At 48.4% G+C, this 22,288-nt stretch overlaps 1 protein-coding gene across 5 annotated transcripts in view; it reads left to right on the forward strand.

Moving 5' to 3' along the window:
• The window catches only part of DAPK2 (death associated protein kinase 2), a 120,235-nt gene that overhangs the window by 60,094 nt on the left and 37,853 nt on the right, over window positions 1-22,288 (forward strand). For 3 of the 5 annotated variants that reach the window (XR_004348568.1, XM_032623570.1, XM_032623571.1), the window contains exons 3-4: window positions 6,812-7,033; window positions 14,979-15,117. Coding sequence is in view for 2 of the 5 variants with exons in the window: in XM_032623570.1 (XP_032479461.1) it covers window positions 6,812-7,033; window positions 14,979-15,117 (361 nt within the window). In the remaining 3 variants the exon portion in view is untranslated. Of the gene's footprint in view, window positions 1-6,809; window positions 7,034-14,978; window positions 15,118-18,305; window positions 18,415-22,288 lie in introns of those variants that run through there. The other 2 variants (XR_004348570.1, XR_004348569.1) reach the window with 2 other exon arrangements.

A 22,288-nucleotide genomic window follows, 5' to 3' on the forward strand; every position in this document is an offset into this window, starting at 1 on the left:
CTGCCCACCTGGCTTTTGGTAAATTTTTGCTCCTTACCCTCATCTCTCTGGCCTGGAATCTTGACTTGCTGCTTCCCACTTCTGACACCCTTGTATTTCTTCACCCTTTTTTGGCTTCCTGGATGTCTGGTCCCTTGTTTGCCCTGACCTTGGGTGACTGTGTCCCGAAGTGTTTTCTGTCTTCCTGGATCCTGGCACCACCTGGGGACCCTGCCTTTCAACGGCCCCAGTTCTCTCCAGCACTATATTAAAGCTGGGATCTGTGGATGGGGTTCACAGGGGCTGAATCAGATTCAAGGCTGGGACTGGAAAATGGAGACCAGGATCCAGATATGGCGATCCAGTGGATGGAAAGAAAGAATAATTCGCGTTCACAGAGAATTATAGTTTACTTAGTGCTTTTACATACTTATCTCTCACTTTCTCATTATAACCTGGTAAGATTGGGATAGTCTTATGTCTGTGTTACACACAAGGAAACTGAGGCTCAGAGTCACAGTAGCAGAGCTGGAGATAGAACCTGGGTCTTTTGACTCTAAATCCTGGACTTGGGTATAGCAGGCCAGAAGCAAGTTGGTTACTAAGGCAATGGGAGAAAGATCTTGTTCGTGGGAATCAGGAGTGGCTGACTAGATATGAGACGTGTTGGAAGGGGGAGGGGGTTAAGAGGCAGGGTCAGTCAAGCCTGACCAGGCAGAGGAGTGGGGACACCATCCTCAGACAGGCTATTGCCCTGGGATTGGGGTGTGGGTCCTCTGGGATCAGGCTGACGTGGTTCCTGCGGACTGTAGATTTGAGCTCCTCTTGTCCACACATTTGACACATGTTGGTTGAATGTCCCATTCCCCCACCTGCTGGGCTGCACCTGGGGTGGCCATGACTGGAAGCTTCTAAGCATCATCCCCGCCCAGTGGTCCTGCAAACTTGCAGGCTAATTCCAGAGGAATCGTGGCTCATTGTTCTGGAGTGTGGGAAGAGGAACTGCAGTGATTGCTTGGGGGAAGCGGGAGGAGGAACCTGGTCCCCACATCCCTCTGACTTGGAGCACTTCCCATTTGTTACCTTTTACCTCCCATGGCATCTCCTCCCTGCGGGGTGGGGGGGGGTCTGCATTCTGTACAGCTCTGCCTCATCTCAGCCTTGACCAACTGGGGACTTTGGGGCAAGTTACTAAGTTCCTGGACACTTCAGAGTTGACTGAGAATGAGAATGAGTTAGACCCACCCTATCCGTAACCCTGACAAAACGCCTTTGGCAGTCAGCCCCTGGCAGTTGCCAGAACATGTCTAGTTGGCCATAGCCAACCTGGTGGGAGTGGGTGGGTAGTGGGAGTGGTCTTGCCTCAATGCCCGCCATGAGGGGTGCATTGTCTTTGGAGAATTCAAAACCAATGATAAAACTGAATAAAAATTAGTCTACTTTTTATTATCATCATGCACTGGCAATTCTCAATACTGTCAGTGATAAAATGCTCCTCCATTCTGGGGTGGGCCCCCTCCTCACTGTTTGGTACATCACTGCTGGCTAGTTACCTTGAGAGTCTCACTGAAGCTGGAGTCAGTTGACCTGACTCTATATTCTAACCCTGCTATCAGGGCCTGCTACCTGGTCCAACTACCAAGTCACTTAACCTCCCTAAGCCTCCATTTTCTGATCTGTAAAATGGAGCTAAGAATGGTACCTGCAAATATTAAAAGAGAGAATAAAATTACAGTTAGCTTGCAGAGAGAAAAGCTGGATGTAAATGCTGGGATGTCCACATTGCTATACAAAATCTATCTCAGGGTGTGAGATTTGGGTCACGCCCAGATTATTCTTTGACAGTGAAGAATTCGGTGGTAATTGAGCCAGGCTCTTCCATGAAGCTTAGGAGCTGGTGTTGGAGACAGCAACACTATTTTTGAGTTCTGAGAAGCCGGTCTAGGTTTACTCCTCATCTGATTCCTGGGCAGACAACAGGAGACCCTCATGGGGTGCCACCCTGGGCCCTGCCAAGTTCTGTCTGTGACTGTGATGCTGATCTTACGCAGCCTGCTCTGTTCTCCCGGGGCACTGAGTGAGTGAGGGGCTGGGCCCTTGGCCTGGGAAGAGGGGTGTGTTCCTGACATACTTGCAGGAGAGCAGCTGGCAGGAGCAGGGAAGGTAGTTTCTGTGTCTTGTGGATTTACTGTCCTTCACGGAAACCCTCCTACATGACTTTTGCAAGCCAGCCTCCGGCTCAGCGTTCCACCCACCCCCACCTCCTGCTTTTCTACTGTGCTGGATAGTTAAGTCCTTTGTCAGGCATTATCTCATGATTTCCCCAATAGCCCTGTGAGGTGGACAGGCGGGGTTTTCTCATCCACATTTGACAAGGGAGGACCCTGAGGCCCAGGGAGTTGAACAGGCTGCCCAGGGTTGTGACCAGTTAGTGGATGGGCCCTGACCAGAGCCCAAGTCTCCAGACATCAGCCCAGAGATGCAATTTGGAGAGTGAAGGGAAGGCTTCATTTCTGTTCAGAGTTGTCATGGGCTCTTAGGAGCTTTCTGACAGGAAGCTTTCTGAGGTGAAACCTCAGGTGGCAGGTGGAGGAAAACAACTGAGAAGGCAGCTCCTTGTCCAAGCCCACGAAGCTTTGGTGGCAGGTCACGGGGACCAGGAATTGGACCTCCGGACTACCCTCCCTTTGCTGCATTCAGGTTAGGAACTGACTCTTGCTAGGGAGGCGGGAATAGGAATATGCATGCTCTGCCTGTGTACATCAGTGTTTCAGCATTCCCATAATTTTTGAATTAGTGTTGGCTGTCACTTCCCTTATGGTCGGATGGCTCCTCTCTGCTCCCTCCTGGGATATACCCTGGGTGGCTCTGTCCTAACCTAGAGGGGCTCTCGCTGTCCACCCCTTGCCCCATAGCCTAGCTGAGCGACTTCTGCATCCCAGGGCCTGAATTTCTGGCTTCAGAGCCTTCCTGATGGGCAGACAAGGGCTCATCACCATCACTGCTTCCACCTGCCCTTGGGTCTTCTGGGGGGCGTGACGAAGCCACCTCAGGTCTGGCTTTCGTGCATCTGCTGTGGGTACAGTGACCAGGGGGTGCCCAACTGCAAACTTCCATTCCTGTTATTTCCCAGAGCCCGGGGTGATCTTCTGCCTTGATTTGCAAATCAAGGAAAAACTGTCCTGGTGGAAGAGATGATACTCCTCCCCTCCCATCCTTTTCTCCCCTCCCATCCTCCTTCTAATGATCAGATCAAAGAACTAAGGGAGAGGGTAATATATCAATACTGAAGAGGGTAAGGAATAATATGAGTAACAGTGGTGTACTTTTTTCACCTAGAAAATGGAGATAATCAGAAGACTGTTGTAAGTTGGTGTTTCTCAGCTTGGACTGCACGTCACGGTCACCCGGAAAGCTTTTAAATATCTTGATTCCCAAACTGCAGCCCAGACCCTGGAGATCAGAATCTCTGGAGGTAGGATCCAGGCAGCAGTAATTTTAAAATTCCCCGGGACTTCCCTGGTGGCCCAGTGGTTAAGACTCTGCGCTTCCACTGCAGGGGGCACGGGTTCGATCTCTTGATCTCTGGTTGGGGAACTGAGATCCCGCATGCCGTGCAGTGTGGCCAAAAGAAAAATTCCCCTGGTGATTCCAGTGTGCAGCCAGGGTTGAGAACCACTGCTCTAAGGATGAAAAGAGTTGGTTAATTGCTTAGAACAAAGATATCCCCATATCTGGTTGTGCACTGGACTCGTCAGGGGGTGGGGTGGGGATGTGTTAAAATCGCACTGACGCCCTGGCCACACATTGCAGACCATGTAGATCAGTGACATCTGCCTTCACGTGAGCCACTAACTAATAAGACGTAATAATCACCGTTTACTGGAGCTGCCTGTGGGCCGGCACGACATATTTCCGGTCTTCACAATTCCCTGGTAGGGAATCACAGTTCCTATTTTACAGATGAGGAAACTGCTGCTCAGAGCAGGTAGCCAGGTGGCGTAAGTTTCCTGAGGCCAGGCCTGTCTGACCCGGAAGGCTGCTCTCCCTGCCCAAGGCCTCCCTGCCCCAGGGCTGGCCTCGTGGAGCATATTCTGCACACTTCCCAGTACCAGCTCAAGGAGAGAGGGGAAAACCAGCAAGTGGCCTTGGCTCTCCTTGAGGCTCTCCAGGGCAGGTTGAGTAGAGGACCGCTGTCCCGTGAAGAGAGGGAAGACGAGTGACGTTACTTGGTATTTGGGTCTGTGTTAGTCACGCACTCTCAGAATACCTCCTTTTGGCTGGAGGAAGACGCCTGCTCGTGTTAGGCCTGACCCCCAGTCACCTCTCATTGCCGCAGCTGCTCTCACAGAGAGAACACTCAACCAGGAAGAGCAAACACTCATTTGCTTTCTGAGAGTTGGAGGAATTTTTCAGGCATGTGATACAGAAAAATGCCCCCGTTTCCCTCACAGGAAAAGGGAAAGCTCTGTCAAGGTAACCTGAAATATTTAGCTCTGCCTTATAAAATCCCTGTGCCTCCACTTCTGTGCTCTGTAAACTTAAACAAATCGCTTAAAATCCTTAAGCTTTGGTTTTCCCATCCCTCAGGGCTGCCAATGCCAGGCCCCTTGAGGTGTCAGAGAGAGAGGAAAGGAGTGTGGCCATCCCGACACAGAGACTTACAGCTGCCTGGGACTGGAGGCTTTGTCCAGGGTTTGGTGGCACCCACTAAGCAACCTGATGTCCCAAGGCCCAAAGCAGCTTCCAGTGACCAGAGATCTCACTGAATGTGTTCCCTCTGACTTCGGGAGGCTTGGCTTCACTCCACCTGTGTCAACCCCTAGTGTGTAGACAGCCCAGAGCCAATATTTGGGGCATACATAGCTGAGTTAACTCTAATAGTTTCGAGTTAGCAGACAGTGTGATAGACATTTGGCTGCACAAAGGCTTCCCAGCCCAGCCAAGCAGCCAGGGCCCTCTCCCTCCCCAGAGCTCCATCTGTATCTGATGTGTGTGCCTTTGGTCCCTGCCCCTTACTGTGCAGCTCAGAGCCTGGCACAGAGTAGATGCTCAGGTAGCACTGGGTGATTGGGGGATGAGGGGATGGAGAGATGCATGAACCTGTGTTTGGCAACATCTCTAAGGTGGTTGCCACAGAATGCTATTTAAGTGTTGGCATATATATTCCTTACTAGCTCTACTTGACTTTTTTTTTTTAAATCACTTTGGTTTATTTTGAAGGCTGTCTCACTAAGGATTATTCTAGTAATGGAGCGGTTCAGATGTGATGCTGTTTTCTGAGGTTGAGGCATATATCCAGAGCACTTGTGTGTAACTTTTACTCCAGAGCCACTAAGAGAGTACTTCTTAGGTGTGGAGTCTCATGGCCCCTTGTTTAGCCATTAAGCTGAACCTTAACATTTTCTGAGTTCTGTCTCAAGCAGTGGGTATTGTGATTGGCAAGAAAACATGGGGCACTGGTGGAAGGGGAGTGGGAAGACCCACAGGAGGGTGGCCACTGGGCAGTCACCAGGGACTTCGAGTGGCCCCCACCGATTGCCTGGACTGAGATGGTGAAACAGGAGGCCGCTGCCCTTCCCTGTGTGTGTGTGTGTGTGTGTGTGTGTGTGTGTGTGTGTGTGGTGGTGGGGCTGCCCCTGAAGCACTCAGGGAGGCTGGCCTAGGGCCACCTGCCACTCTGGCAAGGACACCATTTCATGATTGCTGTCTGGGTCCCTGGAGTGAAGGATTTTCAGGCCCAGCCCTGAAGGGCACTAAGTGTCATCTTGACTCATTTAACTATCTTAGTGGCTTTGTGAACAGTGGGCTGGGCACTCGGCCCTGGGGCCTGGCATTGCCATTAACTCTGTGATGACCTCAGGTGAGTCACTTCATGTCTCCTGAGTCTCAGTTTCCTAACATTTTACGATTCTGTGGTCCTATCAGTCTTCTCACCGTGATGAACACCCGCTGTGCTTACTAACAATGTTAGGCTGCCTCCACCCCACCCTCACCTCCACCAGGATCCCCCCGAACCCAGCTGGCATAGCCTCTGGCCTCGTCCTTAAGTGCATCATCCTCATATTAGCTCTGTCCCCTGTAGTCTGACTACTTGGCTCATGTCAGGTAATTGAGATTTTTATTTGTTGGGAGGGGTTGGAAACAAAGGTACAAACATGAGACTATAGAGGTGCTTTGTCCCCTCACAATTCCAAATAGATGAATTTGTACTTGCCTCCAGATAAGGGAGGCCCAAACAGAGGATTGTTACTGTTAGTATTTTGACCATGCTGACCACTTTTTGCTTTTTATTCTATTTATTTATTTATTTATTTATGCCGCACCTCACAGCACGTGGGATCTTAGTTCCCCAGCAAAACCTGTGCCCCCTGCAGTGGGAGCATGGGGTCTTAACCACTGGGCCACCAGGAAAGTCCTGCTTTACCTTAAAAATCTTTTCATTAAGTAGTATAAACCTCTGGACATTGTGGTTTCATCTGGTAGACACAAGACAGGGGTTCTAGCTGAGGCTTTGGAACGATGAGGCTGTGCCATCCAGATCAAACCAGTAGGCTTTCAGGGCCTCAGTGTTCCCATCTGTACACTGGGAGTGACAATACCAACATTCCTTCCTAGTAAAAGGTCAAGGATTCATATGAACAGAAGGGAAGCCCAGTACTTACTCTGTCTCAGTCACTGGTTCATGGCCAGGTGGGGATGCTGGCTGGTGGCATGATTTGTCCTGCCCTGGAAGAATGACTCTGAGTTACTGTGGCCTAGGGGTGACAACCAGGTCACTTCCCCAGTAACCACAGTGATGCCCTCTTTGTGTGGGTCTGTGTCCCCACAGCGGCCAGTTCGCCATCGTGAAGAAGTGCCGAGAGAAGAGCACGGGGCTGGAGTACGCAGCCAAGTTCATCAAGAAGCGGCAGAGACGGGCCAGCCGGCGGGGTGTGTGCCGGGAGGAGATCGGGCGGGAGGTGAGCATCCTGCGGCAGGTGCTGCATCCCAACGTCATCACGCTGCACGACGTCTTCGAGAACCGCACTGACGTGGTGCTCATCCTCGAGCTGTGAGTGGGTGCCTGGGACTGGGGGGGGCGGGGCAGCAGGGCGCAGGGGAGCTCCAGCCACAGGCCCCAGAGGGAGCAACAACCTGACAGAAGCCCGACCTGGAGGAGATGAAGTCAGTGGGAAGTGGTTTCCCTCCTTTACCCCATCCTCCTCCTGAACCTGGGCTTGCTGTGCAGCAGGGACTGAGGGCGAGGGTCTAGGTCTGACTTTCACTGGACCCTGGGGATCAGAGGGAAGAAGTGGGTTGTGCTGGGGTCCTTTCCTGGCTGGTGAGCACGTGGGAGGGTGAGGGGGGCAGAGGGTGGAAGGTGGAGCAGGGGGCTGTCAGGGAGAGTCTGTTCTACGAGGAAGGGAAGAACAAACATCCTCCAGGCTCTGCAAAGCCCTTCTCAGCCCTTTCCTGGGAAAAACCCCCCTGCCTTTGTGCTGTGTTTGATGCCTTTATTGTTATCATAGTAACTATTACTTAGAGGGCCCTGCTGTAAGCCAAGCGTTTGCTAGGTCCTTCATGTTGTCTTGTTCAGTCTTCACAGAAGCTGTGTTGAGGGTAGTGTCCCACTTACGCCAAGAGGACTTTGTATTCACTTTGCTGAGAATGTCTGTTACCTCATTTAATCCTCATAACAATCCTATCCCATGGAGACTCTTATTACCTCCATGTTACAGACAAGAACACTGAGAGGCTGGGTCATTTACAAGATCCTACAACCAGGACGTGGCGGGGCCAGGACTGGGTCCACACTGCTTGTGCAGATAGCTATGCGCTCGAGGTGGGATGGCCTTGGGCTGGCCCTGCAGGGGAATCCTTCACAGTCTGGTGGAATTTGGATGGGTGACACCACGACTCCAGGGGTTGATTGGCCAACTGGTGTCCCTCCTGGAGATGTCCCCCATGGATTGGGGAGGTGGAGGTGAGCCTCCGGTGGTTAGTAGAGTTTGAGTTGGGCTGTGGCACAAGTTGAAATGGCTGTGTCTAGTCAAGCAGCAAGACCGGGTGTCAAGAATGTTCTGAGCCTCAGAGGCGTGAGGTGTCTGCCAGTTAGCAGAGAAGTGGCAGCATTTGTCTCAGTAATCCCTGACTTTGTGACCTGGGGCAAGTCACCTCACCCCTCTGAACTATAAAGGAGGCAGCCATCCTTAACCTGCCTGTGGGTTGGGTGGACCACCTGACATTTGAGACCATTCTAATTTGAGAACTATGTTCTGGTGTTGTCAGCCTATAGATTTATGTAGCAGATGGGCATTTGCATACTTTTGCATTGGATTCTTAAATTATCCATCTCAATGTTTAAGTGCATAGAATTACCCATGCTCTCCCTTTGTCTAACTCCCAATGTGCTCTGTGTTTCTCCCAGGGACCTCTTAGCCAATTGGACCAGTCAGTGTATACACCTGCCTCACTCAGACAAGCCTGGTGGGTTCCCACAGATGTAGCCAGCCAAGTGGATGGCCCGAGGTGTGGCAAGCCCCAAGACTAAGGGTTAGCACTGGTTCCCAGCAGAGAGGGACAAGCCCACCTTTGCTGGGAAAGCCAGGCCAGTTCTTTAAAAGTCTGTTGTCAAAATTTTACAGCAACTAAAAAGGATTACATTCGTATGCCTACCACCCAAACACAGCTATTTGTTTCCCTGTGGTTCCTCTCAGTCTTTATCTATTTGCATGCAAGCATTGTACTTGTACAGTTTCCTGCTCTACTTTTCCCCCAGTGAACATAATGCCATGAATAGCTTTTTCCCTTTTAACTGACTATATCATGTTTCATTACATTACATACCCGTATCTCCCTGTTGTTGGACATTTGGTGTTTTAATTTCCAGCTTTTAACCATTACGCATTTTACTGCCATAAAACAACTTTCTTCCTGTGTTTTCCCCCTTTTCTTTAGGATTAATTTTTTTAGACAGATCCTCAGGAATGGGGCAATCGGGCTGACATTTTTAGGGCTCTTGGTATCCTCACTTTCATAGGACAGGTTAACCAGCACCACGTGCAACATGGGAGCGTTTCTTTCTGCCTGCAGCCTTGCCAGCCCTGGGTCATTTGTTTTAAAGCAGGGTTCATTATTGTCTTTTACAGTTATGATACTTTTTTGTCATTTTAATTGGCATTTCTGTCATCGCTGGGGTAGTCGTCTCTTACTCCCTGTTTGTAGAACCCCAGGAGTTGGGGTCTCGTATGCTCTTGAGATGTCCCTGTTTCTCCCAGCAGGCTTCATGGCTAACCAAGAGTTACATGCCCTCTTCTTGTGAGCTGTCACTGCCTGTAACATCAGTTGTCACACTGGTGCTCCTGTGAGCTGCTGTGTTTGTGAACTTCTGTCTGTTCGTAGTTTCTCTGTCTCCTCCTTTACTTTCAAGCTGCCTCATTGTCTCAGGGTGCCTGGCTATGGAGCTAGGGATTGCTAAGACAGTGCCTCAGTCTTGTGTGACCAGGGTCTGAGAGGAGGACCTTCCAGGAGAGAAGGGCTTTTCATGGGCTTTTATGTTTGGACGTGGTGACCTCTGTTGGGCTGCTTAGGAGCCTTTGGCCTCCTGGTCCTCACTGTGCCCTGCTAGGCTAGTGGGTTTGCCTGGTACTTAAACACGGGTGTCAGAGCCCACCTGCTCAATTGATATTTGCAGGGTTTGTGGATGGATCTACCTCTCAGCGCTGTTTAGTGCAGGGCTTCAGCTGAAGTGGCCAGTGCTCAGAGGACATTCCCAACCCTGATTTAAGTCCCCTTCAGCTGCTTTTACCCTGTCCATGATCGCCTGTGCAGCAGCTGTCAGGACTGGTGATGGCAGGGTTGGGAAGGATCGAGTTGTCCATGTAAGTTGACTTCTGTAGGGTGTAAAGAATATTTTCAAACTCTCAGTGGATTAACTCATGCCACATGTGGAGCTGGCTCTGAAAAATGTAGGTCTGCCCCGGGAGGGTTGGGCAGCCCTTCCATCCCAGGCCCCTGACCTCTCTGGGGCCTCCCTGACTCCAAGCTGTGGAAAGCAATACAGCGGCGGGAGCATACCAGGGCAGGGCCCGACAGAGCGCTCCAAGGTGGTGGCAATGCTTCCCAGGCCTTGAATTGAGTCCAGCTTTCTGGGCCCCAACAGCTCTGGCAGCATCCTTCCCAAATCACTGCCTACACAGGTCATTTGAGCACTCCCTCTAAATGGTTGGTTGCTTTTGAAAGAGTTCTGAAAAGCATTTCTAGCAGCCAGATGAAACTGCAGGGAGGAAGGAGGCAAGGGTCAGATTAGCAGGAAGGCGACTGGTCCTGGGGACACTGGAGGAGAGCAGAGGCTGGTTGTTAGGTTTTGCTTTTCCTCTTTAAGTCAAATTGTTTAGGGGTGTGAGAGGAGAGAAGCTTGGGTGGAGTGGGGATGACTCCATGGCAGAGATCTTGGGGCTGAGAAGCCCTTGGGACAAACTAGGTTTGGGGGTAGAAACAAAACCCAGGCTCCTTGATGGCCTTGGGAACAGGTGCCTGAGGATTGATGTGAGTGTCCCTGGCCTGGGTGTCCAGGGCTGGGACAGATACCCGGCAGGCTCATCAGCCTCCCACCTTTCCAAGTCTCTGGGGACGATTCTAAGGGTCACCATGGCTGTTCCCCTCTTCGTCCAAAGGAGATCATGTCTCACTCCGTCTCCTGCCCAGATCACATCTTCAAACAGAACAGCTGATTACTGTACCCCAAAGTCCTCACCCTGCCTGGGCCTTTACATCAGTAATTTTGGGTGACAGAACACATCCACATTATCATGAAGTTCTTTTACATTTACTCAGTGTTCTGTTTAAGGTAGGAAGGGCAGGATATGCCCGAGGTCACAGCCTTGCACCACCCAGCAAGGCTGGAAGTATAAAAACAAGGACTGGGCTAGGTCCTTGTGTTCCTGAGGGACACTGTGGATTTGAAAATTTACAGAAGGCTCTCGACAGGTCTCTTGAAAATGCCAAGACTTCACTTCTGTATGATACAGAATATTCTGTGCCATGTTGATATTTTAAATGTCTTACTTCTTTCCTTTTTTTTTTTTTTTTATTCGCCCACCTTCTCTTGAATGTCTTGCACAAGGTGCTGTGGAAGCAAAGGTAATCTAGCTGGGGAGAGAGCCAGCCAGACAGTGGCAGCCCAGTGTGTGAGGGCACGGATGCAGTCGGACAGGGATGGCAGATGACAGCCTAGGGCTTGGGGTGGCTTTGGGTTTTCTTTTTTGCATCAGCAACTCGAGCCTTATAATACGGGTAGAGTGTGGTGAGAGGAACACGTGGTGCACCGGGATTGAGAAGATCTGGATCTAAATCCTGGTTCTGCCACTTACTAGCTCTGTCACCTTGGGCAAGTCACTGCTCTCTTGGGGCCCCAGTTTCCTTGTTTGGGAAACCAGGACAGAAGTTCCATCTACCCCTCAGGGCAGATGTGAGTCTCAAGTGAGAGAATGCTTGGGGAAGTAACATCACACAGGTGGCAAACTCTAAATAAACTCAAAAACAAGCCCTCTTCCAGCACTACCACCCCCAACAATGATATGGTGCATGGTATTGGACTGGGGTCTGGGACTTGGACATGGTCTTGACCATGCACTCTCTTGCTAGGAGACCTTGCATGGGCACTTCCCCTCCTGTGGGCTTGGTTTCCTCATCTGTTACGGAAGAACTTCCAGGTGATGATGGTTTCTGTGCAGGGGTCACTGAGGGAGAGCGAGGAGTTTGCTTCCCTAGAAGTTTACTGTTAGCCTCTTATTATGGAGGATTTCAAACATATACAGAAGTAGAGAGAAGGATGTAAGAACCCTCATAGGCACATCCCCCAGCCTCACATTATCACCATTTTGCCAGTCTTGTTTTACATCAAATCCTACTTTCCCCGACTCCAACTGTTTGTTTGCTGCAGTACTTTAAAGAAAGCCTCAGACATCATGTCATTTTACATACAAACACTTTAGTATGCATCTCTCATTGACTGCAGTTTTTAAAATGCAGCCACCATGGATTTATCACACCTGACAGAATGATCCAACCAGCCAGGCCCTAGACCACCGAGGCTGTCTACACTCCAGTCCATAGTGATATTCCTGATGGACCCAAAGATACCTTTTTACGGTTGTTTTATTTGAATTAGCATCCAAATGAGGGAAGTCCACGTGCTGTGTCTGGTTCTTTTGTTTCCCGTGTCTCTTATTCTATGGCAGTTCTCCTTCCCTCCCTTTTAAAATTATTTATTTATTTATTTATTTATTTTTGGCTGCGTTGTGTCTTTGTTGCTGTGCGCGGGCTCTCTCTAGTTGTGGCGAGCGGGGGCTACTCTTCGTTGCAGTGCACAGGCTTCTTATTGCGGAGCACGGGCTCTAGGCTTGAGGTTTTCAGTAGTGTGGCTCGTGGGCTCTAGAGTGCAGGCTCAGCAGTTGTGGTGCACGGGCTTAGTTGCTCCGTGGCATGTGAGATCTTCCCAGACCAGGGATCGAACCCATGTCCCCTGCAATAGCAGGCGGATTTTTAACCACTGTGCCACCAGGGAAGCCCTCACTCCCTTTTTTGATGCCATTGATTTGTTGGGAGAATTAGGTCATTTGTCCTGTTGATTGTCTCACAATCTGGTTTCATCTTATCCCTTCCTCATGGTGTTGTTTAACTTGTTCCTCTATGTCCTGTATTTCCAGAAACCTATAGTTAGACCTAAACAAGATACCCTTCCTATTGGTGATGTTCAGTAGAAATATAGTGCAAACCACATATGCAGTGGAAATGCCAGATTTTCCAGCAGCCATATTGAATAAGAAGTAAAAAGATCTAGATAAATTAGGGGTTTTTTTTTTGTTGTTGTTGTTGTTGTTTTTGCGTTACACGGGCCTCTCACTGTTGTGGCCTCTCCCGTTGCGGAGCACAGGCTCTGGACGCGCAGGCTCAGCGACCATGGCTCACGGGCCCAGCCGCTTCGCAGCATGTGGGATCTTCCCAGACCGGGGCACGAACCCGTGTCCTCTGCATCGGCAGGCGGACTCTCAACCACTGCGCCACCAGGGAAACCCCGGAAATTAGTTTTAATAATATTTTTTATTTAACTCAGTATATACAAAATATTATCATTTGAACATGTAATCACTGTAAAACTTATTAATGAGGTAGTTTACATTCTTTTTCTCATCCTATGTCTTCAAAATGCAGTGTGTATCTTACACTTACCGCACATTTCAGTTCATTTGCAATGCAATGGTTAGAGTGCAGTCCTGCCAAAAAAATAAAGTTGTATTTAAAGGAAAATATTTTACACCACTTCAGTTTTTGAATTAAAATGAATTAAAATTTAAAAGTCAGTTCCTCAGTTGCATTGGCCGTATTTCAAATCCTCACTAGCCATATGTGACTAGTGGCTGCTATATTGGACAGCATATAGAGAGAATATTTCCATCACTGCAGAGTTCTGTCAATAGCACTGAACAAGAGGCTTAAGCAGGTTTAGGTTCAGTTTTTTAAGTTGCAGTACTTTGTAGGTGTTGCTGTATACTTCCTATTGTATGACGTTGTGTTCAGTTGTTCTGTTTTTCATGATGCTAAGATTGATGAGTGGGTCTATGTATGCTTCTGGACACTTTTAAAGAAAGGAAAAAAGATTCTGAGGCTCTTTATTTAGGATGGACTAGGTGGCAGGGAGTGAATGAGTCCCCAAACTGGGACAGAAGCCATTCTGGCCATATGAAAATCATTTGAGGACACTCTGTGTTATAGTGGTTGGGAGTCATTCTGCCTGGGTTTGAATCCTGATTCTACCACTTACAGGCTGTTTGACCTTGGGCAAGTGACTTAACCTCTCTGAGCCTCTGTCTCTTCAACTGTGAAATAGGAAACTAATAGTATTGTACTTTAGCTCATAGGGTATTGTGATGATTAAATGAGAACATGTACAAAAAGTATACATTATGCACAGAGTAAGTATTCAGTGAATATTAATTACCATTACTATGTTGCTGTTATTATAAAAATACAGGTTCTGAGGCCTTGCTGCTACAGAATCTAATTTGGTAGGGTCTGTGGTGGGACCCGGAAATCTGAATTTTAAACAAGTTTTCCAGGTGATCCTGAGTTCCTGGACTCTCTGGCCCAGATCCCTTCCTGAGATCTTTTCCTGGGGTGACCCTTGGCTATGTTGCAGCTCCAGAGAAGCACGTGTTGGCTGGACACTCCAGCATCTGTCAGAGGCCAAGTAAGCCCAGTAGGACTGCCAGATTTAGCAGATTTACCATTTTATCTGGCAACCATAAATCCCCAATTCAGATAAAACTGTAAACTAGTCTTTTTGCTCCATGGGTCTCTCTGTTCCTGCCACATCAAACATAGGGTGCAGGAGCATAGAATGTGAGGACAAAAGCAGTATTTTAGAGTTTTTAGAGATGAATGTAATTAATGGGTCTTGATGTTCAAGTTAGGGACATATCTTTGAAGAGGTCATCTTTTATAAGACGAAAGAAAGGGGCTTTGGGAACCATCTTGATCAGTCTGCTCATTTTGCAGGTGAGGAAACTGAGGCCTGCCTGGAGGGGGCAGGGGAGTGAGTTGTCCAAAGCCAGTAGCAGGGCTGGACTGGAACCTAAGTCTCCAGTTTCTGTCCCAGCATATGTTCCTCTTTGTCATCCCACAGCACTTGTTTCTGTCCTCTGTCACTTGAGTCATATGGTGGGGAGGGGTAGCACCTAGGATAACAAGGGACCTGGGCCTAGAGTGTGAGCAGAGACCCTTCTGGTGACACCCTAAGGGTGGTTCCTGCCCTTGTGATCCAGAGGGAGGAACACAGCAAGTAGAAATAGAAGGAAAGTCAGTCCCTGGGCTGGCTGGATAGAGCCCCAGAGATGAGTGAGGGGATTCTGCTAAGCACAGTACCTGGAGACAGGGTCAGGGGTTACACCCATGGGCTTGGGCTCAGGACACACAGGACTGACTGAGCCTGGGCCCTCCTTACTGATGTCTTGCAGAGTGTCCGGAGGAGAGCTTTTCGACTTCCTGGCCCAGAAGGAGTCCCTGAGTGAGGAGGAGGCCACCAGCTTCATTAAGCAGATCCTCGAAGGGGTGAACTACCTTCATGCCAAGAAAATTGCTCACTTTGATCTCAAGGTCAGTGGGGGCGGGGGGGAAAGGGAAAAGAATCAGGTAGGAAGAATGGGCCCAGTCTCTCCCAATGTCATTGCCAGGAGGGGTCAGCACCCACTAGGCCTTCCTCCCTCATCTTACAGTTGAAAACTCTGAGCTCCTGGGAAAGAAATGATGCCACAGGAATGTCCCCCTCCTGAGTTTCATTTCTCAGATTAGGTTTTCTTCACCTAGGGGCTGATGGCAAGAAGCTTCTGAATCAGACCACTGGCACCTTATCTCTTTCAGGAAATACACAGGGTGTAGTTTTTAAATAAGTAAGCCAATGACAGGAAACTTGAAACCAAACCCATTTCACAAGACTGAACTTTTCAGTAACCAAGAGCTAACTCCTGAGCGGGCGGAGCTAGACGCATTCAGATGAATACGGCTGAGGTTGCCTGGCTCTCTGGACCCAGCACAGTGTGCAGCATCCTTTGACCAGAGGTTATAAATCTTAGAGCCCAGTGACCACTGGCTGTACTCCCCCACTCTGCCCCTTACTGTGGCCATAAAACTGATTCCAGGGGCCACTGATCATTTGTGGTAACTGGTATTCAGGGTCGAGAAAGTTCACTGTGACCACACAGGACTTCACAAAGCAAGAGTGTAGTCAGAGTAGAAGGATCAGTTCCCATAGTAGCTGAGCTCAGTTGCATAGGCTGATGAGCCTTTAGAGTCACCGGAAGCATAAAGATCCCCCAACCTGTAATCAGAGGGACCCATTTATTGGGGAGGAGACCCACTGATTTTTTTTTTTTCGTTTTTTGGCTGCATTGGGTCTTTGTTGCTGCTTGCGGGCTTTCTCTAGTTGCGGTGAGCGGGGGCTACTCTTCGTTGTGGTTCACGGGCTTCTCATTGCAGTGTCTTTTCTTGTGGCGGAGCACGAGCTCTAGGCACACAGGCTTCAGTAGTTGTGGCGTGCAGGCTCAGTAGTTGTGGTGCATGGCCTTAGTTGCTCGGCAGCATGTGGGATCTTCCCAGAACAGGGATCAAACCCGTGTTCCCTGCACTGGCAGGTAGATTCCTAACCACTGCACCACCAGGGAAGTCCGACCCACTGATTTTTCTATCCAGAAATTCCTTTTGTGTTTCAAGCATTGTGCTGGGTGCCTGGGTGTTGCTACAGGTACAAAATCAACTGAGGCCTTGTTTGAGCTTAGTTCCTCTTTTCCAAGAACTTGTGCAGGAATCATAAAAGAGAGATCAACAACTCTAAGTGCTGTGATAGAGGGACGTACTGGGGGGCTGGGAGTCTAAATGAGAAGCCATCTAAGTCAGGCTGGAGTATCCGAGAGGGGCTTCCTGGAAGAGGTGATATTTGAATTGAGTTTTGAAGGACTGCCAGGAGTTATCAGAGGGGAAGGGCCTTCTAAGGAAGTGAGGCCAGCAGGTACATGGTCCTGAAATAACACAATGCATTCAGGATAGTACAGGCAAAGGGTGAATGTGCTGAATGGAAAAGCCAGGAGGAGAGCAGGAGGCAGACACAGGCCATGGGAGCTAAGCCAAGGCAGTTGAACTTTACACTGAGAGATATGGGCCAGATGAGCAGGGAGGTGAGGCGAGCAGATGTGTGTTTCAGAAAGAGCCCTCCAGCTGGGAGCACGGATAGAATGGGGACAGTAATCTGGGTGGGATGTGGCAAGTGCCAAACTAATTTGAGGAGGGGATAGAGTCAAGACCTTTTATAGAGGTTGCTCTGAGGATTGATTAGGTACCTAATTAGATGTGGGACATGAGGGGGAAGGCAGAGTCCAGGATGACACCCAAGCTCCAGCTGGCAGGGCTGGCCCAGAGAGGGTATGGTGTCTTGTGGTCTCAGAGGCTACATCAGGGTGTGGGCTCACGTCCCGTACAGGGATCCCACCCCAGCTCTTACTGTGCCCTGTGGGGTGACCTGCTGTGAGTCTCCCCTCCTTAGGCCAGATTGTCGCAGTATTTTGAATTCCTCCAATAGAAGACATCTTGCAGAGTCTCGCACAGGTGTCACGGGGTAAAAGTCAGGGTCACTGAGGAGTGTGTGGCCTGGGCAGGGCTTTGGACCTCAGGGTATTCACACACCAAGCAGGAAACGGGCTACCTGGATCGCACGTGTGTCTCCTTCCTGATAATGCTATGGGTAGTTGACTTATTTTCTCTGCCTTTGCTGGCTCCAGGAGGCTGGCCTCCGAATGGCCTCCTTTGTCTTTTCTCTCATGGGGCTGGTAGAGGCAGGCATGTGGAGTCCACAGGCCCCGATGACTAGAGCATGTCCATGCTGTACGGTTGGCTTCTATGGCAGCTTGCTGAAGTGGGGGGAGTTGTAGCCCGGTCAGGGTTTCACCCTCACTCTACCGTGTACCAGGAAACAACTGAACCTCGGTTTTTCAGCTTTAACACAAATGATAATGCTTGCCTGTCAGAGTTGTAAAAACGAGAGAGAAGCAGCATCAAGTTCTGGATACCAGATAGGTCCTCTGTAACAGTAGCTTCCCAGAACAGAGGAAAAGAAAACACACCTCCTGTTACAGTGTTTGGGGCCCTGATAGACTAGGAAGACGAAGCCTGCTAGTGCAATTCTAAATTGCCCAGCAGAGAGCTGAGATTGGTTGCTAGGTGGGGCTACTGGTGGGCGATCTTGTCTGGCTCCTGGGCTCAAGCTGGACATTTTCCACAACCTGGAGACAGTCTGGGTTTCCCCTGGATGCAGGTAGGTTGAGGATACTGCTGACCCCTACCCTGCCTTGTATCCTTAGAGGGGTATGGACAAGAAGCCCGCTGAATCCCCTACCCGTGGGTCCCTTGGCCCAGGCCCAGCTGGGCAACTTCAGAAGTGATGAGTAGCTGGAACTCAGTGGGATCACCTCGTGATTGACTAGACACTTCCTGGAGCCAGAATGTGGGTATGTGTTCCCCTTGGCTGGAACTTCCTGCCAGCTGGAGGGATCATGCAGAAGGTCCAGCTGGTAGCTTAGAGGGGACTTCTTGGTTCCATGTTGTTTCCCACCATATGAAATTCATTTTATATGAATACATTTCTCTTCCTGATTCTCCTTCTCCACGAGGGACCTCTGCTTTCCCCTCCTCTTGTATTCTGTTACTCCTTGCCAAGTGAGTCAGGCTCACTTGGCTGCCCCATGAGCACAGCCACCATTGTTATCTCCAGGCCCCTGCTCATGACCTGTTGTCCACGCTCACCTTCCAGCCGGAAGGAGCAGGTGATGGCGGAGGATCAGCTCTCTGGCCTGCCTTTGGAATAGGAATGACCTCTCCTCCTGTGTCAGCCATTGTGCTGGAATGGTAAGGCTCTACCCCTGCTTATGACACACTCCCAACCTTGTGGCAGAGAGCAAGTGAATGGAAAAATTAATGTACAATAAACAGCCTTGGTTAAAACAGATCATGGCATGTTCTTGCCCAGAAATCTGTGGCAGATCCTTGTCACCCATAGGATAAAAGAACCCCTTCTCAGCATGGGGTTTCTTAAACTGTTTTAAATGTTAAAATGTTTAAACATTTTTTAAATGTTTCTTAAACATTAAGGTCTTTCTTAAACTGCCTGAGCCCTGATTCTGGCCTCATCTACCTTTCCCCACTCGAAAACACTAGCCCCAGACACCAGGATGACAGATACCTGCCCTGGCCCCTCTTCTCTGTTCATGCTGTTCAAATCCAGGAAGCTGCTCGTCTTCCTTTTCTCTGCCTGTGGACTTCCTGCTCATCCTCCAGGCCCAGCAGAAATGCTATTTCCTCGGGTAAGCAAGCCTTTCCCATGCCTGCCAAAGCATAACTGAGAACCAACCTGCTTCCCTGCTTATCTTGCCCCTTGTATAGACTTCCACTGACAGCATTTATCACCAAATTCTCAGTTCTCTCCGGGCATCACTTTCTGCTCTTCTCTCTAGCGCAGTGCCTGACACATGAGTTACTCATCGTTGAATGAATGAGTGAATGAAGGAATGAATGGTTTAGTAAGACAAATGCACGCATGGAAATCATCTGGAAAATGCAAAAGAGGTGGCAGGCAGATTTCAATTCAGTGATGTGACATTTATTGAGGGACTGTTGTACACCAAGGGGTAGAGTGACAAGCATCAATAAGATATGGTACCTGCCTTCCAAGGGTCCACCATCTACGGGGAGATGGCCGTAGTGAGACTGGTGCCGAGGCCATCTAAAATAAAATCTACCCGTGACACTCACTAAGAAACACTCACTTCCGAGGGGTAACCTCTCTGCCTCAGCAGAATGAATACCATCCCAGTGTGTGGTGTAAATTCACCACAGACAGGCCCACTGGTGTGGGTAGGTAGAGGGGGTGCAGGTAGATGATGTTGCCCTGTGTTTACGTAAATGGACATGACACTGCGACTGACTGCCCCTCATCCTCGGTATCATTCAATGTGCCGTCTGGAGGATGGATACAAGGAAATGGGGCTCAGCACCACCCAGGGACCTCACCCTAGTACGTGATCCCACACAAATGAAGTCCTTGTAGAGGGTGTGTTTGTGTGGTTTTCTGTTTGTTTTGGATTTGGGAGTTTCCCCTCTGAGTATGGGTGTGTCTCCCCTACCTTCCCCAAATCCAACTTGAGAATTCAGAAATGGAAGGTGACCCTCAGGTCTGACTGGTATTTTAAGCAAAAAGAACACACCATGAGAATTGAATGAAATTGTATGCAAGCCGGGAACCTGGAACTCTGAGGGGACTTTTTGATTTATGCAAACAGTGTTAAGAAGAGTGAATTCCTGAGCAAGATACTCCAAAAATCCAAATTCCTCTGTGTCCCGATCATCCTTTGAGTTGTTTGTATGTTCATGATGCGATGGGGTCTGCTCACCAAGCTTTCATAAGAATGATACTAATACTTTAAATGTACGTTGTACTTTCTAGAATATAGCATGCTTATACATCTCTTCTCTCATTTGATCCTCACAGCCACCCACTGAGGTACAAGGTATTGTCACTTTTTTACACATAAAGCAATTGAGATTCAGAGAGGTTAAGTTACTTGTCCAAGACCACACAGGTACTAAATGATAGGGCTGGTACTTGAACTTAGCCAGTGAGGAGACACTAAGCACAGCTGAGTATCACCAGCTTTTATTTCACCAGATTCTAACAGTATGGATTTCTTACTTGCTTGCATCATGCCTTTTACACATAGTTAATCCGAAGGTTTATACTGTGCCATAAATTTATCCTTTGCACAGTTAATTTCTCATCTGGTTACCTGATTTTTTCTTTCTAATACGTTATTCCTCATAGTTCAAAAATTAATTTGTATTCTATTAATTACTATAAAATGTGCACGCATTTGAAAGTAGATCTTACAAGAATGAGATGATTTCCATACTAAAACCTTGGAACATGAAATAGAGGTGAGACTTGGCAGTTTTGACTGTCAAGGTAGGTTCGGGTGAGATTGTAAAAGTTTAGGGCAGAAGTTTGTGTAGGCAGTCACAGCCATAGAAGACTTACCCGTCAACATTTTTTATTATGAAAACATTTCAAAATGTCTGAGGAAATTAGAAGAACCATATAATGAACACCATTATGCCCTCCTCCTGCATTCAACATTTGGCCACATTTGCTTTACCTCTTTCTCTCTTTAAAAAAGAAAAAAAGGGCTTCCCTGGTGGCGCAGTGGTTGAGAGTCCGCCTGCCGATGCAGGGGACACGGGTTCGTGCCCCGGTCTGGGAAGATCCCACATGCCGCGGAGCGGCTGGGCCCGTGAGCCATGGCCGCTGAGCCTGCGCGTCCGGAGCCTGTCCTCCGCAACGGGAGAGGCCACAACAGTGAGAGGCCCGCGTAACGCATAAAAAAAAAAAAAAAATAAAAAAAAAAAAAAAAAAGAAAAAAAAATTTACATTTATATAGAAAGCATTTTATATATATATATATATATATATATATATATATATATACACACACACACGTGCATATGTGTGATTTTTAAAATTAAAAATAATATCTAATAAAAATTTAAAAGTTTTAAAATGTATGTAATTTATTAAAATTATGGTATAATTGGAAAGAAAATTGTAGCTATCTTGACACTTCACTCTAAACACTTCAATAAGCATCTCTCAAGATTAAGTTCAGTCTCCTACCAACCCACAGAACCATTATCACACTTAAGAAAATTAACAATAATTTGTGGAAGACCTTTAATTGGTAAAAAAAACATTATTCTATTGCTTATTTAGAAAGAAAATTCTCCTGACAGTGGAGAGAGAATGGATGGGAGAGAGTAGGCCAGTTGGAGGTAATGATAAGACTGTGGGAAAGAGATGAACCGAAGGTACCCCATAAACTTTTCTTAAAAAATGAAGTCAATGGTCGTTTATGCTATTATAAAAAGTAACAAAATACAGAAACATACAAAGAAGTTACCTGCAGACTCTCTACTCCAAAATAATCATTATTAACATTTGTTATATTTTCTCCAGCTTTTTCTGAACAGGGTGTGTGTGTCTGTGTGTGTGCACGTGTGTGTGTGTGTGTGCGTGTTAAGGTGTTATAACTATACTACTTCTACAATTTTCCTGCTTTTTTCACTCTACATTCTAACCCAAGCAGGCCACATGGGCTCTGTAGTGATTTACTTTGCTGTTGAGGCTTTTATACAAGTCTTTCTGATTTCCTTACCCTCTTGGCATGTTCTGAGGGTGGACCCTGTTTCCTGTTCCTCATACCCAAAGCTTAGCTTATGCCCCAGCCTCAGTATGTGCCCCATGGGCTCTTCATCTCAGCTCCATGCATCAGCATGGGAGCCCAGAGCCCTAGGGATGCATCCTGGCTGCTTCATCAACTACTGCAGGGCCACCCTAGGGTGACCCGAGGAGAAGTGAAATGAGGACACAGAGCTCCTAAATGGTTGAGGGAAGGAACAAAATGTGGCAAAAATTAAACCATGGAGAGCCATAATTGAAAGAGTTGAAATATAGCAGTAAATGTGTGAATTGGGAGCATTAAACCAACAAGCCGCTTTTTATGAGATACAGCAGGAGGCCACATGGGAAATGGAAAGAGGAGAAGATTGTGGGTCAAGCCTGCATTTAAGTCTCACCTCTGCTAGGTAAGGTTGGGGAGGTCATGGCTCTGACCTTTCCTGGCCTTGAAAGTGGAGATAATATTGCCCCTCACTTCCTCACCCAGGAATGGAGTGA

Source organism: Phocoena sinus, chromosome 2 (assembly GCF_008692025.1).
Source record: "Phocoena sinus isolate mPhoSin1 chromosome 2, mPhoSin1.pri, whole genome shotgun sequence".
NCBI classification, from domain to species: Eukaryota; Metazoa; Chordata; class Mammalia; order Artiodactyla; family Phocoenidae; genus Phocoena; species Phocoena sinus.